General features: G+C 34.3%; 1 protein-coding gene across 9 annotated transcripts in view; it reads right to left on the reverse strand.

The window, feature by feature from the left end:
* The window catches only part of AP3B1 (adaptor related protein complex 3 subunit beta 1), a 261,344-nt gene that overhangs the window by 55,517 nt on the left and 187,466 nt on the right, over positions 1-18,361 (reverse strand). For 8 of the 9 annotated variants that reach the window (XM_042941809.1, XM_042941836.1, XM_042941830.1 and 5 more), the window contains 2 exons: positions 10,694-10,800; positions 8,121-8,192 (listed from right to left, as the gene is read on the reverse strand). In XM_042941809.1, the coding sequence (XP_042797743.1) occupies positions 8,121-8,192; positions 10,694-10,800 (179 nt within the window). The remainder of the gene's footprint in view (positions 1-8,120; positions 8,193-10,693; positions 10,801-18,361) is intronic. The other variant, XM_042941819.1, reaches the window with a different exon arrangement.

Genomic DNA, 18,361 nt, shown 5'->3' on the forward strand with positions numbered 1-18,361 from the left:
TAAGGTATAAACATAAAGAAGTACAGGTGAGAGAGTGTGGCAGAGAAAGCAAAAGACCAATTCTGATTCAGGTAAAGATTAACAGACATCAAAAAAATGACCCTGAGGTGGGGAAAATTTTTTTCCATTTAGTAACATCATATGTAGATAGATAAGTGTATATATATAGATATGTGTGTGTGTGTGTGTAATTTACTAATAATGAAAAAGTTTTTAGCATTAACCACTGTTTGTACATTTGACATGATATGTTTAGATACACAATATTATTTTATATGATTCCGTAAGAAGCACTATCTTATATATTCATGTTTAGAGATCACAATTTAATTCGTTCATTAAAGGACCCTTTCTGGAAGTTGATTTTTTCTAATTCTTATTGTAATTGCATTGTTCTAATCTTGTATTATAAAGGCAGCTGCTTGCCTATCATTTGTACTTTCCTCGTTAATCCTGACTCAGTAAATTAACCTTTAATTACAGCCGTTAAAATTGAAATGAGCCTCTTGTCTAGCTGGGGCTGCCCCCTTTCAGTGCATGATTCTGATGAAAATTTTTAGGGTCAATGAATATGTCCCATGTCATGTCTGATAGCTGCTAAAGATGTGAGGAGGTAAATGTTACCTTAGAAAGATGTGCTTTAAATTTTTAGGAGATCTGTTCTATTGACAGGAACATAAAATAAAAATTGTATTTTTAGTTTCTCAGTTTACCATGCTTTATTTTTTGCCAAATGAAGACGAATATTAAAGATATATAAAGAATAGGTTATTCAGATACATTTACTTAAACAATTTAAAGCAGTAACTTAATTCTCCATTTTATGTCTTAAATGCTACATGCTAAATAAGGAGCCCCACTACCTTTTAGTTATGTGCAGGACAGGAATAATTTTTTCAGTGATATAACAACCACCTAACTTATTAATAATACAGTCCTTCACAATGACATCAATGGGAATGGATTCTATCATGATTAAGTTAGAAAAAAGAAAAAAAGATTAATTTCATTCATTTAACACACTTTTGATGAGCACCTATTATGCATCAAACACTGGGAATAGAAAGGTCAATAAATAGGCCCTGTCCTATCTTCCAGTTACTCAGTCTAAGTCTTATATTAGATCTATAATACATTTCTAATATAAAAGATAAGGCACCTTTCCCCTATGCTGACACTGATGTTTACTGAAGTCACTGGCATCTCTTCACTTAATTTACCACAGACTTCAAGAGATTCAGTATCGGAAGAAGTCTTAAAAAAAACAATCTATTACAGACTTCTAATTTCACAGATGACAATCTGAACTGAACTTAAATTCTGATGTACTAGTTTAAATTTACAAGGTAATTTTATCAGGTTACATATTCTATGAAGCATGAATGTTAAAATTTCAGTGAAAATATGAAATAAATGAGTTTCTGAAATAATGTATTTTTAAAAACACCTTCCTATGAAAACTTTCAAACGTATGTGAAAGTAGGAAGATAATGAATAGCTAGTTTCTCATAACTAAGTTTCAAAAATTTTCAACATCTGTCCAAACTATAATCCAATTCTTTACTTCTAAATGATTTAAAAGCAAATTCCAGATATGATCTAATTGCATAACAGTTTGATTAGTGTATCTAAAAGGTAAAGATTTTTAATGAAAGGTCCAATACTATTATTACATCTAAAAGAAAAAAAAAACTTCCCTTTAATTTCGTGTAAAACAGTGTTCACATTTCCTTGACTATCACACATGTCTTTTCAGAGTTGGTTTGCTTGAATAAGGATTCAAACAAGACACACACATGACATTTGGCTGGTATCTCTTTAATCTAAATTATGCATTTTAAAGTAAAACTTACTGGTATTTTGTTTGTGTATGTGTGTGTGTGTGTGTGCACGCAGAATTGTAAAATAGATCTTCAGTATTAATTTAACATTTGGGGGAGATATTTATATATTCAGTAATGTGGAACAGCTGCAAATTTAAAGAAATAACCCTTATTGATAGGCCTATAAAAGCTGTCTGTAATTACATTCCTGAATGATTTGAATAATAGTGTGTCTGATATATTCTAAGATAAGTGGCTTTTACTTTCCTTTGATATTAGGGTCATATACTGTACTTATCTATTTTTACTCCATGCTCTCCTCTCTCTGGTAATAAATTAATTTTTTAGTGTTAGTTGGGCATGTGCCCTGTAGTTTAATTCATTTTCTTCTCCTCTGAAGAGAAACAAAGTTTTTCTAAGTATCACAATAATATTTTCCATGTTTAGGTTAGGTTTCTCATGTTAGAAGATCCAATACTATTAATATAAATATTCTATACCATACCCTACCCTATGTTCATGAAAGTTTTTGCAAGCTTTTTAAAGAAGAACAAAGGTAACAGAAGTTAACTTGGCTGATATATGATTACATAATTAATACACAATTAGCTAATATGTAATAATCTAAGATACTCTAAAGCTTAAAAAAAGTATATTTCACTACAAATACTACAATTCAACACAAGCAACAAAATTTGAAATGTACCAGTTGACAGTAACACGAAGTCCAATCAACTCTGGATATAAAATAAAACTGTCAGAAAAGATTCAATCTTTTTTAAACGAATCTTTTAAGAACCTCATTTCCTACCATAGTACACTTAATTACAATAAATATAAACTAAAAATCATAATCGTGGAAAAGAAGTTGGTAGATGTTCCAGGAATAGTCACAGCTCTGAAAAGAGTGAATCCGTAGCAAATGAAAGGAACTAGTTGTAGAAAGAAGAGAAAAAGAAAGGCCCAAGGCTTTCTTTAACATTGCCTCTTTAATCTCTCAGTTTCTTGTAGATTTATATACATATTTTCTTTATTTTGTCAGGTGACCTGCTTTTTTGGGGGGCCCAAATCATTACTAGCTCATTAATTAGCATCTGATATAATGGTTTTTTAATTGTGGATAATTTTATTACAATATCGACAAAGCATTAGAAGTATTATACACCAGTCAGGGATAAGATTGGCATACATTTACTTAAGCCAAAAAAAAAAAAAAAAAAAGAAAATTTTTTTTTCCAAAAAACCCTGAAACTAAAAATTAATAACAATCTTTTTAAAAAAGCAGCTGCTTTTAATAAGGTAAGAAAGGGAGAGATGAGAATGGTCTGGTATTAACTATAAGACTTTCTAAGTAGTCTCATAAATAAAATGAAGCAGTAAATAAATAAATGAAAAAATAAAATAAAAATAAATGAAGCAGTAGTAAACCTTAAAGCAGCAGTAAACCTTAAAGCAGCAGTAAACCTTAAAGTTTAATTTAAAAATTAAATCAACTCATACCCAGAGGAGAATTGAATGAAAGAATAAGATGGGACATGGCTAGGCAATGGAAGCACAAAATACTGTCAAACTTTAATTAAAAAATGTTTTCAATTTAAGCAGACCCAGGCCAATGATTTTTCATTATTTTTGCCACAGTTCCATGGCTACTGACATTTTCATCAGAACAAATAAAGGATTTTTCCCAAATTTAAAATGACAAAATTATTTTTAATTTTGACTTATCATTTCTTCCTCCTCTAAACTCAAAGGAATTTGATCTTAGCTAGACTCAACACTTAGCCTGGGACCTGAATATACCTTAAGTGTTTAAAATGTAAAAAATATATGTTTTTTAAAAGACAATTCTTCCACCACATTAGAGTACAAACTTTATCACAGATATATTATCATTTGTTTTGGGAATGAGACCATACAGTCATTTACAACTTCGTAAATGCTTGTATCAATAAAGACTCCCTCAAAGAAATTGTGTTCTTGCAGACAAACAAGAAGAAAGCTGGTGCTCTGGCAGAACAGGACAAGCTGACTGGGAAACAAAACTAAAATGCCCTAGCCTAGCATTAGTTAAAAGAGAGACAGACAGACAGACAGAGAGATCTACTTAATATAAAAGCCCACTTAAGAGAAACAGAAATTAACTACAATTATAATTGTTATCATTATAGTATGTAATTATCCTAATAATTCCAAATTCTGTTTAGTAAATTTCAGACTGAGTAAATCAGATTCTGTTTCATGAATTATGGTTTGTTATTTCTTTATGTTCTTTTAAAACTGATATAGTAACCTGCCCAACAAAGCAGGTATGACAGTCATTCTTCTCTATTTTCCAATTAAGTTCCTATAACACAAACAGGGTCAGGACCTACCTCATCCCTAATCATGGACAGTTGTAACTTCATTAGTTGCCAATCTGTCAACAGCAAAAGCTATAAGCCTAGTTGCTAGTCATTTTTCTATATTCCTTAGATAAGAAACTTGACAGAACTAGTGATAAACACTAACTTCAGATGCTAAATTTGATTTGTGTATGAGAAAATGCCTTTTCTTCACTCTCCCTGCAGAAATTCAAGTGCATTACATAACGGGTTACTTCTTCCTATCCTTTAGCTTGAAAATCCTTGAGGGGGTGGAAGGACCTTAGTTACATGGCTTCTTGGTCATAATGACAACTTTAACGCCATTCTTTTGCTGGTCACAGTAAAGCCCATGCTGGCTACCTGTAACAACACGCACAGACCTTAGTTTAAGGCTACTGTTGCCACTGTTTTCACCCAGGCATGATGAGGCTTTATTCCATCATTAAGTGAGGAAGTCATGTTTCACAGTGGCAATTTAAGGAAAGCAGGTGGTGAACAGCATGGACTGTGAAAATTATTCTTCTACTTCCTGTCAGAGAGGAAAAGCCGTTCAGATACCTAAATTTTAACTGTGAAATGTCAAAAGTAACTCTTGTTAGATTTTAAGCTATAATAAGCACAGAGAAAGCTAAGTCAGACTGCGGAGTTTAGCCAACATAAAATCAGAGAAATAATGACAAATAATGACAACCTGTATCTAGAGAAACTACCAAATGTTCCAAAATAAAAACACTTGGTATACTATAATTATGCACCCTTGAAGAAATTTTTCTTTATGTTGTTGCTCAACTGTAAACTCCATGAGGGCAGAAGCCTATTCCATGCGGTTCACTGTATCTTTGGCATCTGCCTCATATTCTGGCCTGAATAAAACTGTGTGCAATGAATGAAACATTTACTGGCACATGTGTAGGAAAGAATTTTTCAAAGACAGGTCTGGACTTGTCCTAGCTCTTGAGATGTAATCTCTAAACCTTTAGAATATCCTGAATGAGAGGACTGCCTACTTATTCATGGTGAGCCCCTACCGGACCAAACCTGACACATGATGCTGAGGAAGTGATTCACAGTGGGCCCCTAGACAGTTTATGTGAAGGATAATACTCCATGTGTACTGACATACTTTGACGCCAGTAGGGTGACCCAGAAACTTTGAATCTAAAACCCATCCAGAATTTCTGTGTTTCTCCCTTTCACTGGATCTGATTTGTATCCTATTGCTATCATAAAACTGTAATGTTAAGTATAGTGCTTTCCTAAGTTCTGTGAATTGTTTTAGTGAATTATCAAGCTTGAGGGTAGTTTTAGGAAACCCCTAACCCTGTATTTGGTCTCAGTAGTCTTGGGCCAAGTTAGCAGTTTGCAGGACTGTGGACCTTACATGGAGTTTGGTAACTTCAAATAGTATACTGTATCAAATAGGGCTTTTCTTTTTGCAACTCTCGTTTCTCGTTCACGGACTGTTGTTGGGATTACTTACCATTCCTCAATTTATTACCTTGTTTTCTATAATGATCCCTTTTTAAATGAATCTCCTGCACCCTCATAAGTTAATTCCACTTGGGGATTGTGATCCATGAAGATCAAATCTCTTATATCAGGGCAACTAAGTCAGTGCTTCCTCACTAACGAGCCACAAATAGGTTACGGGTCTGCTGTGATGTTGCCCCCACCAGTAGCCCTTGGGAATGCCAGGGGGGGCCTGTGGTAGCTGGAGCTCCTGAGTTGGGTACATTCTGCCTCCTACAGAAATCACTGCTTACCCCAATGCACATCACAAGTATTATCACTTTTCTATGTGTACTATAACATGAAAATATTGGAAAGCAGTAAGTTAAGAAATCATTATTACAATTTTCCCATGCCAGTATGCCACCAACATACTTTTCCAACATCAGATTTGGTTATTCCAACCTATCTGTGCTATGCTTTAGTCACACTGAATTACTGTTTCTCTAATACCCCAAGCTTGTTCACACCTCAAGCCTTTGCATACCCTATTTCCCGGGTCAGTGACATCAATCTTGCTCTAACCTAGCCACCTAGACAAACTCTTACTATTCTCCTAGATTCAGTTCTCAGTCACATATGCAAATTCTTTTCTAAGAGATCTTTGTCATCCAGTTGTACCTAAGCAGATTTATACGTCCAGTGTAGCATTTACTACAATCAGATGCTTTGCCTGTTTCCCTTCCTGATCTGAGTTTCCTGTACCATGTTCTACAATTCACCTTCTTCAAAATTCATCTTCTTGGCTTTAAATTCATCTGTTGCCTTTAAAGCATGATGTTTCCTAGAATTCCATCCCTATCTGTCTCTTCTCACTGCACATGACCTTAACCACAGAACAGAATTCAAACATTTTCAGGCTCATTATTTCATTTATTTTTCATGAAAACACAATTAAGTGTTTAGGGACAGCATTATCTCCATTTCATAAATTCAAAAATTAAAGTCTACATAAGCCAAAGAAGTGCCTAGCCATGATAATAAGTAGCTCAGCCAAGGATAGGTATCAGGTATTGGGGCTCTAAATTCAATACATTTCCTAAATGTTGCCCTGACTGTCTAAAGTAAACTAGAACCCTTAAAAAGTATATTCCCATAGAAACCTTCTGACTTGTGACTAGGTGCTGAAGAACCACAGGTACTATACCTCCCTTATGGGTTTCAAAGCATTTTAGGGATTGAACTCAGAAGTCATTTTTCCATAGAAACATAAATCTGAAACACTAAGTAAGCAAATTAATAATCTTTCTTATAAAACTAGCTTGAGAAGAAACAAAAAATGCAAAGAATGAGATAAGATTTCATGTTGATGTTTATCAGTAAAAAATACAGAAAAAGTTTTCAGAGGTAACTTTAACTGCTGAATTCACTTTAATACTTTTGTGTCCCAAATGTGAAAAAATTATTTAAAGCAGAAACACCAATTCTCACTCCAACATTTCTAATACCAGACGTGAACAATTTTATTCTTATTTCTCATTTAACCTTATATGCAAATTGTCTTTTCCCCCACCTCACTTTTTTCTCATCCCCTCCAAAAGCTGTAACAACATGAGGATTGCTGCTTCTGAATTCCTGGAGCTTAATGTGAAACAATTTAGACACTCTTAGCCTAGCAATAATCTAGTAAAAAAATAGGGTTAATAATTCACTAAAAAAGTTATAGTTTGTTCACGGACATACTACAGCAGGAAATAAAATGTTTCTTCATTTTTAACCATCTGTTGTCCAACTGCCAATTAATCTCAACTAAGACTGAAACAAATACTGTGTTTATACATCTTCTTTATCATAGTTTCAAAAACTAGGCCTTTCCTTACAATGATCATGATATTCATTTGGAATTATGTTAAAAAAACTCTGTGTTCTGAATAGAAAATTTAAATGGTTAGAACAAAAAGTAAAAATTTTCATTTGAAAAATATTTAATGTAAAAAAGGAACTCTCCTTTGGGTTTCATTGTAAATGTTTTCATAATTTCAAAAAATAAAATATACCCATATTCTACCAAATACACGAGGAAAATAAATTTAAATAATCTACTGGAATAAATAAAAATCATCTATGGACTATGAGGTCATATAAACACAACTACTCGAAATTGTTCAACATTTTGGAAAATTATGTTGCTGATGGCAACACCTCAATCCACACTATTTGAGTTGCTGATACACCTACATCAGTCACATTCATGGTGGTTCTACATATCAGTGCCAGCATTATTTAACCACTTAAGTATGTTTCTAGGACAGCCACAGACAAGCGTTTATATGGCAATGTAACTATTACTTTATTACAAATTACTTTTACTTCTTCTTTCTATTCAATAAGGACAACATATTGATTTAAAAATTATCGATGTACTCGTATCTAAGAATTTCATTTCAGGATCCAAAAGGCTCCCATATTTATTAAGGTTCCATACCATTATATGAGGGTTATAATCTTTAAAGGTCTTTCTTGATTTTTCTTCTGATGACTTTAATCTTACTTCTTTCTAAATTCAGATACATAATGAAAAAACTTGATTAATTTGCTTGATTAATCTTCTTTTTTAAGTACTGTTTTGAGGGCTGGAGGTAAGATTAGGAGCCATACCATTCGGTACCAGAATATTCAGTTTATTTCTATACGTTCCACTTTTCAAAGTGCTACCTTTCCTTATTTGATTGTTGCTAGTGAATTTCTTGTTTCCATTGTTTTTTCCCCTAATGTTTATTTTTCTATTTTTGAGAGTGAGAGAGTGCGAGCAGGGGAGGTGCAGAGAGAGAGAGAGAGAGAGGGTGACAGAGGATACAAGCGGGCTTTGCGCTGACAGCATGGAGCCCAAAGCAAGGCTCAAACTCCCACACCGTGAAATCATGACCTGAGCCAAAGTCAGATGCTCAGCTGACAGAGCTACCCAGGTGCCCCATCTGGTTGCCATTCTTATTACTACTATTTGTTTTATCTTTTGTTAGCTTTTGGGGATAAGTTGGTGATCCTGCTTCACACGGTTGAATCTGACAGTCTTTAAAAAAAATTCTTTTTTTGAGTATAGATGACACACAAATATAGTTTCAGGTATATAGCACAATGCTTCAGCGTCACTATATATTATGCTATGCTCACCACAACTGTCGCTACCACCTGTCACCATACATTATTACAATATCATGGGCTGTATTCCCTATGTTGTGCCTTTAATTCCCATGACTTATTCATTCCGCAACTGGAAGGCTGTATCTCCCACCCCCCTCTACCCAATTTTGCCTATTTGGCAGTGCTTTTTTTGTATACTGTTAGGATGCAGTGCTTTTCTTTTCCTTTGAAGAGGCCATCCCAATAAATATTTTTCTTAGAATGAAGGGTGAGTCCTTCAATTAGTTTGTGATGAATGAAAATTTACTACAAGGTTTTCTAATCTCAACTGTATTCTTCTTATAGCTAATAAAGTATGAGAGTCTACTCGGCATCCATTATCACATATCGTATCACTTTCAAAAATATTAGTTATTATTTATTGAGTGATGACAATGTGCCAGTTACTGTTCTAAGAGCTTTACATTTATTATCTCATTAATGCCATAACAATCCTATGAAGTATGTATGGTATTCACAGGAAAGTGAGATACAGAAAAGTTACATACCAATTTGCCCAACCACATAGCTAGTAAGTGGTTAAACAGAGATTTGTGCCCTGGTCATCTGGTATCAGAACCCAAGTTATTTATCCACTACCTTACTGCCTCCCAAGTTTTTAGGGCCCTCCCTTCCCCTCAAGGACTAACTGCTTCACAATAGATTTTTCACTACTTTTCTTTATAGACTACTCAAAGACTCAAGAAATACTTAATTACTTAAATAAGAAAGACTTAACTGCTTATTTTCACTGTCTCCCCCCATCTCTTTCAATGTGCCTTCTCCTTTTGGCAACAAGAAGGGAAAAACTAAAACCCACATATCGTTCTTCCTCATTTCTGAGCGGTTAAAGAGATAATCGCATTCTATACCTTAAAACAGCATTGTCAACTTAATAGTTTTATTTTGTGCTTTCTAAGCCAAATGTCCCTGCTATCACATTTGCTATGATGGGAAAATCTTTTATAACAATGTACAAGAATTAGATACTCCTCTTTCCCACTTCTGGCAGAACCAGCGCGGTGTTCCCCAGGAGCTCAGATCACCAATTATGTCTGTACTCTGCAATACTCTGCCAACCCAGGGAACCAGTGATAAACCAGATCTGTTCAAGCTACCTGTGTTCCCATCAGATCTTACTATTTTATCTCTTAGTTTGTCAGGTTTCTGAAAACAAGTTAAAAGGAGGTCAAGCATATCAACAGATTATACATCCTAGGCAGGACGCCTGATTTGGAGTAAAAGGTAAGTGGATATAACACGCTAACACAGAAAAAGTTATTGTAGTTCCAGATACTATGACGGGCTGATGGCTTTGGCACTATTTTGAGGTAGGCAGGCCTTCTGCCCCACTTCAAGCCCTACGACATAATATTAAAAAATTCTTTTACAGATACTAAGGCATGTAAATAAAAATATGAAGATAATGCAAAAAGAAACACAATCTTGAATTTTTAAACGAAAACAGGCAGGTAATTTTAGTAGTCTATGATAAAAGAACAGTGTAACAGAATCAGAATGATTTTGGGAATTTAAGTCTGCTAATGTAGACAACAATTCTTTATGGCAGAATTTATATATATAAACTAACTCAAATGTGGCAAAGAACCCTTGTATGCTACAGATATGTAAGAGTGCCAGAGAAAAACGTACACATGATAATTAAATGTGGATAACAAGCAGAAGTCATTTGTGAGGATAATGGTTGGGAAAGAGCAAACTTTTAAAATAGTTATAAAATTAAAAGGTCAGATCTGCATTGGACTTGTTTAGAGAAGAAAGTGTTCGAAGACTATGAATCCAATTATTTGCATTTCAATAAAAAAGATGCAATGTATCATATGCAAACTGAGGTAATATATTGAGAAAATTACTTACGGTAATGACTGATGAAGTAGTTGACAAATTTAAACCTTCAAGATCAGCTATCAAGCTTGGAGAAAGAGCTGGTGTGGGAAGTGCGACTGGAGTGGATACTGGGTTAACTAGAAGAAAAGGCCCAAATTAGCAAATGTGCATGAAGATTTAATTCATATTATTAAAAGCAACATTTTTATTTTGTTAGTAAATCTAATTAAATTACTTTGATTAATAAATCTATGACAATTCTATTTAACATCTTGATCCAGTTAAGTTTATTATCAAGTCATGGCAGTTATTAGTCTTAGCTTTCAGAACCCAATGGCAAATCCTGAAACAAAATAAAGATACAAATACCCTGAACAAAAGTTTTTGAAAATTTTTATCACATAACATTATCACTAACATTTATCACCCAGTAACTTCACTTAAAAAAAAAAAAAAAAAGGTAAAGAAACATTTTTTCAGCTAAAAAATAACAACAGCTTTTCAAGCGTTCTCCAATAGAGTTAGAAGTCTTAAAAGGCTATTTTTAAACCCTTTCTCTATTTTTTTTTTCCACTGTAATAATTACAGGGGCCCAAGCCACCTAACTCCCTTCTAATTATACTTTGTCAGCAAAAACCATGTACTAGATAGGAATTTTTTTATTCTAAAACTACTACGTATGTGAGATCAGGTGTCTGAAAATTTGAAAATCTTTGAAAAAACGCCAATCTCATCCTCCCTGGCTCTTCAAAGGCTCACAACTACCTACAAGGTAAAAGTCCAACTCTTTGATTAGGTGCACAAGGTTCTCTGTGATCCAGCTCGGCAGTGTCCAATAGAATTTTCTATGATGATGGAAATGTTCTATAGCTGTGCTGTCCAATATAGTGGCCACTAGCATATATACCTAATGTGTTCTTAAAATATGGCTAGTATGATTTAAGAATTGTATTTCAAATTTTAATTAATTTAAATTTAAGTAGGTACACGTGGCAGGTAGCCATCATACTGGGCAGCATAAGACTATCTCTAATTTCATCAGTGACTCCTGTGTTCTAGCCCTACTGATTAATACTTCCCAATATCTTGTTTCATGTCTTTGAGCTTTCTATATTCTGTTCTTTGCCTAGAAGGTTCTTCTCTGCCTTGTTTACCTTGCAACTTCTATCCATTAAGATACTACTTAGAAGGCAAGCACAACCTGACTCACATACACACAGCTTCTATGGGCCTTCTTTGTTCTACAGATATACTTGGACGCACGTCCATGACTGTACTTCTCTCGAAATACAAATTTGTGTCTTTTTATTTTTTATGTCTAAAAGTCTACTAACGTATTAATTTTTAGTGTTTAGAAACTGCTTGACTGTTGAATGAAAAAAAATTAAAATGTGGAAAATGTTTTAGCTTCCAACAAATTCTCACTCCAAAAGACGACCATGGAGGAAGTAACATTTACTTAATTTGACAGGACTTCTCAAGTCATATTTTTTTCTCTTTTAGTCTCACAGTTACCTGTAGTTATACAGAAAAAATATTTATTCATAAAGTTAGGAATAAAAAATAATATTGCCCAAAGAAGAAATTTTCAAAGGAAATCTTAAATAAAATTTCAACATATAAAATAGAAAAAGCAGAGTGGAGACTGGGTGGAGGAGGGAATGGAGCCCTTGGTTTCCTCCTTATTCTTTTATTGTGTCTGAAACACTGCTATAAATCCCCAGGCTTCCTCAGACTTATGTTGAAAACCAATGTACAGTTAGCAAGTATAACAGGGAGTTAGGGGAAAAAGAAAGATAAATGGGAATATGGTGGTACAAGAAGTCTTTATGAACAGGAGGAAATGAAGCCCAGTTTTTAAGTGTGGGCAAGATTTAAATAAGAGCAAAGGAAGAAGCTGGTGAATTTGTACGTGAGAAAATATTTTGAACAAGGGCTCAGAAGTGGGAAACTGGAAACCTAAGGGGATTATATTTATCCTGTACACCAAAGGGAGCTGCTATTAAAAACTACCAAAAAGAAGAACGATATAGTATATAGTACCTATATACTAATACTATATACTAATACTATATACTAATACTTTATACTAATATCCAGCAGTATAAAGACAAATGAAAGAAGGAACAGTCAGATTGGCAGTGGGGAAGAATTATAATAGTTTAGGCATGACATGAAAAGGACTAAAGATAACAACAGTTGAGAAGGCAGAAAAAGTACTTATGTTAAAGACGCTGTAAACTGAGGCACAGGAAGATTACGTCTTGCCGATGTCATAAGAGAAGTGACTAGAAGAATCACTGGGGCACCAGGAACTGGTTCTCCTATCTCAGATCAAAATATGCTGCCTTTCCAAAAGATCTCTTTTTCTGGTAAGTTCTAAATGTTGGTTCATTTGTTTGTCTGTCCATCCACCATCCATCCAAAATATTAGATGCCCATGTAAGGGAAAAAGAATGAATAAGAAATAGCCTCTGATTTCAACTATGGCTTGGCTAAAGACAGAAGAAAAAGACATCAAAACACAGGAGGAAAATTCATCTTAAAGTCGGACTTAAAAAAAAAAAAAGATAGGGTTTTAGTATCATTTCAGGAGACAGAGGCTCTGGTACTATCGAAATGATTACACAACTATTTACAGGTCTGGCAAGATAAAAGCTTGCACTGAAAGTTTATCCTAAATTGGATTCTGAGGTTAGCTGACTATCTTAAGTATTTAATTGATGTGTAAGAAAAAAATGATTCCATTAGTTTAAAAATATATATAACCTGGCATACAAATTAAAACCAGGTATCATTTCTAGCATCAAATTGGCAAAAGCAATTTTTAAGTATAAAACTCATCATCTGTAAGGATATAAGGAATGGGTATTCTCCTACTAATACTGTGTAAGCTGGTACAAGCTTTGGCAATTTTAGACAACAGAATTCTTCAAAGCCTTTGTTCTAGCAATTCTACTCTTGGGAATTTATCTTAAGGAAACGGTCATGGAGAAAATGCAATAATAGACTTATGATGATGTGTATTGCTCCACTGATTATGAAGGCAAAAAAATGGAAACAAGTTAAATTTCCAACAATAGTAAACCTGTTAAACAGAATTTACTACAATAACATAAAGGATAACCATGCAATCATTAAAAATGAAATTGTTAAAGAATATTTATGGCATGGAAAGGAAAGCGTATGATAAACAGAGAAGCAAATGATAAGAATATCCCTGCAATATCAAAAATCAAGGAGGGGAGGGAAGGGGAATTGCATATAAAAAGATCTGAACTGGTGTGCCAGAATGTAAACCAAGGGTTTTTGGATTACACACTTATTTTCTTATTTTTAAAACTTCCTGCAAAACACTTTTTTACTAAAGTACAGTTAACCCTTTAACAACACAGGTTTGAACTATGTGGATCCACTTATGTAGATTTTTTTAAAGATATAGTATAATACTAAAAGTATATTTTATCTTCCTTGTGATTTTCTTAATAACACTTTTCTCTAGATTATCCTAAGAATATGGTATATAATAGATATTACATACAAAATATGTGTTAACTGACTGTTTATATTATCAGTAAGGCTTCCAGTCAACAGTAGGCTATTAGTAGCTAGGTTTTTGGGGAGTCAAAAGTTAAATGTGGATTTTCAACTGTGTGTGGGTCAGTACCCCTAAACCCTGCAATGTTCAAAGGTCTATTGCATAATTATACAATTATTCTTCTGATCAAAGTTTTGTTTCAAAACTTAAGACTACATAAAAGTTTTAGTATATAATGGTTTAACGTGACTGTATTTAACTTGTTAAATGTAATTTGTTGCTGCTGCATCATTTTTACAATCATCTCCATCATAGGTAACACCCTACATAATGCATATCATAGTGCCCAGCAGAGTTTTAAGTGTTTTTACATTTATCGGTATATTTAATCCACGTAATGTTGCCAGAAAGTATTACTATTATCCCAATTTTATATATTAAAGGAATTAAGTACAGACAGAGTAAGTAATTTGTCCAAGGTTACCCAGGTAGTAATTAAAACAACTGGAATTCAAACTCAGACACTCCAGCTCCACTGTCCTCTTTGCCACTCCACTCTACTGCCTCTGCTACAATTTATTCAACAGTATGATATCACAGACCATAAGGTTTAGGTGAGGCATTATTACTGGTGGCTGATACAAATTTTAAAAAGACTCCACTGTTAGTTGAAGCAACAGTATAATTACACAGGTTTACATGTCCTATAAAAGAACACCAGAGTATGATTGTTGCTTTATGATCATCCCATCAAGATCACATGATATGGGGTACTGAAAGATATCTTCATTTCCAGAAATATAAAATACCCAAGGAACTTTTTAAGTGTAATGGGAGAAACAGAGCTTCTTGGGTAGGGACAGTGTTGTATCCATTTAGAATCTCCAGCATGTAGCAGATTACCTAGATCACAGCCAACGTTCAATAAATGCTTTTTGAAAGAAGAAACAGAGAAAATTCAGTACTTGTAGTTTTCCTGGTATGCAGTGCATACTGAATACATAACCTCTGTGGATTATGAGGTTCCTCTTAAATAAAACATAAGGAATGTGTCTGACCCTCCTTCAAAATTTATCTAATTCTCACAGCTGAGAAACTCAAGCTATTGGAGAGTGACATTTTAGTTTCTGATCAACAAACTGTTTGCCATAGACAATGGGAACTACTATAGGTTAATAAGCAGCATAAATGAAATCAGTATCTTAAGAACCATCATCAACAAAGATTTTCTCCCATCACACTCATCTTTTTTTTTTTTTTTTTTTAAAGTAGGCTCCATGCCCAGTGCAGAGCCCAGTGCGGGGCTTGAACTCACAACCCTGAGATCAAGACCCAAGCTGAGATAGAGTCAGATGCTTAACTGACTGAACCACCGGGCAGCCCTCCACTTACCTTTACCTCTAAGCTAGGATCACAGTTCTTCCGCAAGACCTTTATAGCTTTTTAATTCATCTCCTCCCTCATTTATTCACACTTTGTACCTCTACTGTTCAGGTATCTGTGCCCCAGACTAGATTTTAGTCTCTGAAAGAGGATAACTGAATTCTATTTACCCATCCTAGCAAACAAAAAAAGGGTATCCAGCAAAGTACCCTTACACTTAGCAGACAATCTGCAAATGCTTGCTGAACTGACTTGTTAAAAAGAGAAGCTCTGATTGTTATTTCTGACAAATGCAAAATAAAAGATTTGTAAAGAAACAGTTCTCAGGGGAGCGGCTGGGTGGCTCAGTCGATTGGGCATCTGACTTTGGCTCAGTTCATGATCTCGCAGTCCGTAAGGTTCAAGCCCTGTGTCGGGCTCTGCGCTGACAGCTCAGAGCCGAGAGCCTGTTTCAGGTTCTGTCTCCCTTTCTCTCTGCTCCTCTCCTGCTCGCACTCTGTCTCTCTCTCAAAAATAAAATTAAAACATTAAAAAAAAAAAAAAAAAGAAATAGTTCTCAGGTATTAAAAAAAAACCCCAGAAATATATCCTATGTTGAGTTAAAATGTAAGTTAGGGTGAAATTTCCTTAAAATTAAAAAACATCTCATGTTTAAATTCTTAAAACTTAGTGTTTAAGAAAACTTTTGCTGCTACATATGAAAACATACTTTTAAAAAGAATCAAATAATAAAAATTGTATCGTTTTACAGGTTTCAATTTTTCCTTAGCTGCCAGGAAATCCGGAGTGTAATATAAAGTAAATTTTCTGCACTCCAGTACCTGGTAACATTTACCCTTAATTTCTTCTTTTTTTTTAATTTTTTTTTTTCAACGTTTTTTATTTATTTTTGGGACAGAGAGAGACAGAGCATGAACAGGGGAGGGGCAGAGAGAGAGGGAAACACAGAATCGGAAACAGGCTCCAGGCTCCAAGCCATCAGCCCAGAGCCTGACACGGGGCTCGAACTCACGGACCGCGAGATCGTGACCTGGCTGAAGTCGGACGCTTAACCGACTGCGCCACCCAGGCGCCCCCTTAATTTCTTCTTAAATACACTTGACTATTATTCTTCCACAATTTTAAACTTTTTAAATTGTAAAAGTTCCATATTCATGTAAAATGTTCATTGTGACAGGAAGACATAAAATATAAAATAAGTCTCTCTCTCCCCTCTGTTCCTAGTTTAGTCCTATATCTCAAAGGGGCCAGAGCTAACCCTTACTGTTTATTCTGCAGCCTTCTGGAAAAATAGCAAGTACAATCATATCTGTGCTCGTGTGCTGGATATAGTTCCTCTTTTACTCTTTTTTTACAGAAGTGGAATTATGATCTACATGTACTTTTTTTTTAACTTACAATAATTTGGTATATAATTAGATAATTAGCACACAAGGATTTGCTTCATTTTCGTTAATAAGTTGTATCATCCTACTGGTAGATACTTTATTTGATTTTGGATTTCACTGTAATAAATAATGCTGCAACGAGGTTTTTACATATACCTTTGCATATTTTATTAACTTAGCAAATATTTAATGGGTGCTCACTATCTGCCAGGTGCCATTCTAGGTACTAGGAACACCAGTGAGTAAGAAAGACAAGGTTTCCATTCTCATGGAATTTGTATCCTAGTTGGGCAAGACAGACAATAAACAAAGTACTACAAATATTTGCGATAATTTCAGATGGTGAAAAATGCTCTCAAGACAATCAAGGCTGATTCATAAAGCTGTGTAAGAGAAGGTAACTTTTGATCCGGGATTTGAAAGATAAGATGCAGTCTGCCATAAGAAAATCTAAAGAAGTGTTCTTTGGTAACAGCAGTACGAAGGCCCTTGGCAGGAATGAGACTGGTATATTTCAGAAATGCAGAGGAGCATAGTAGGTAAGAGGTAGACAGGAGTCAGATCACCTAAAGGTCTTAGACACCTAGGAATATAGACTTTAACTGCAAAATTAAGCCATTAAAGTGTCTAAAACAAGAAAGAAGTAGGATCTGATTTTCCTACAAAAGAACTGCTAGTTCAAAGGGTGTGTGCAATTTAAGTTTTGACAAATACTGCGAAAATGACTCTAAAAGCTTCACCTACTTTTATTCCTATCAAAAACATACGTAGGGTGCCTGTTTCTCCAAACCTTATCAACACTGGATGCTGCTTTAAAATCTTCGCCAAGTATGGAAACCAATTTGACAATAAATTTCATATATTGAAAATAAAATAAAATTATACATAATAGTGAAAAGAATAAATAAAATCTTTGCCAATAGGTAAAAAATGATATTAACTCATAAATCTTTGCCAATAGTGAAATGATGCAAATTTGGGTCGAACTTTATTTTACTCAGGTGTATATCACAGTGATTCGGTGTTTATACATTAAAGAATAATCCCCACAATAACTCTAGTTACTACCTGCCACTATACAAAGTTGTTACAACTTTGTTATTATTGACTATATTCCCTATGCTGAACCTTATATCCCCATGACTTATTTATATAACTGTTAAGTTTGTACCTCTTTATCCCCTTTACCTATTTTGCCTGTCCCCTAAATCCTCCCTACTCTGGGAACTAACACTTTGTTTTCTGTACCTATGAATCTGTTTCTGTATTGCTAATTCATTTGTTTTGTTTTTTATATTCCACATATAAATGAAGTCATACAGTATTCATCCTTTATTTCACTTCGCATAATAGCCTCTAGGTCCACACATGTTGTTGGAAATGGCAAGA

The sequence above is a fragment of the Panthera leo genome, chromosome A1 (assembly GCF_018350215.1).
Source record: "Panthera leo isolate Ple1 chromosome A1, P.leo_Ple1_pat1.1, whole genome shotgun sequence".
Taxonomy (NCBI): Eukaryota; Metazoa; Chordata; class Mammalia; order Carnivora; family Felidae; genus Panthera; species Panthera leo.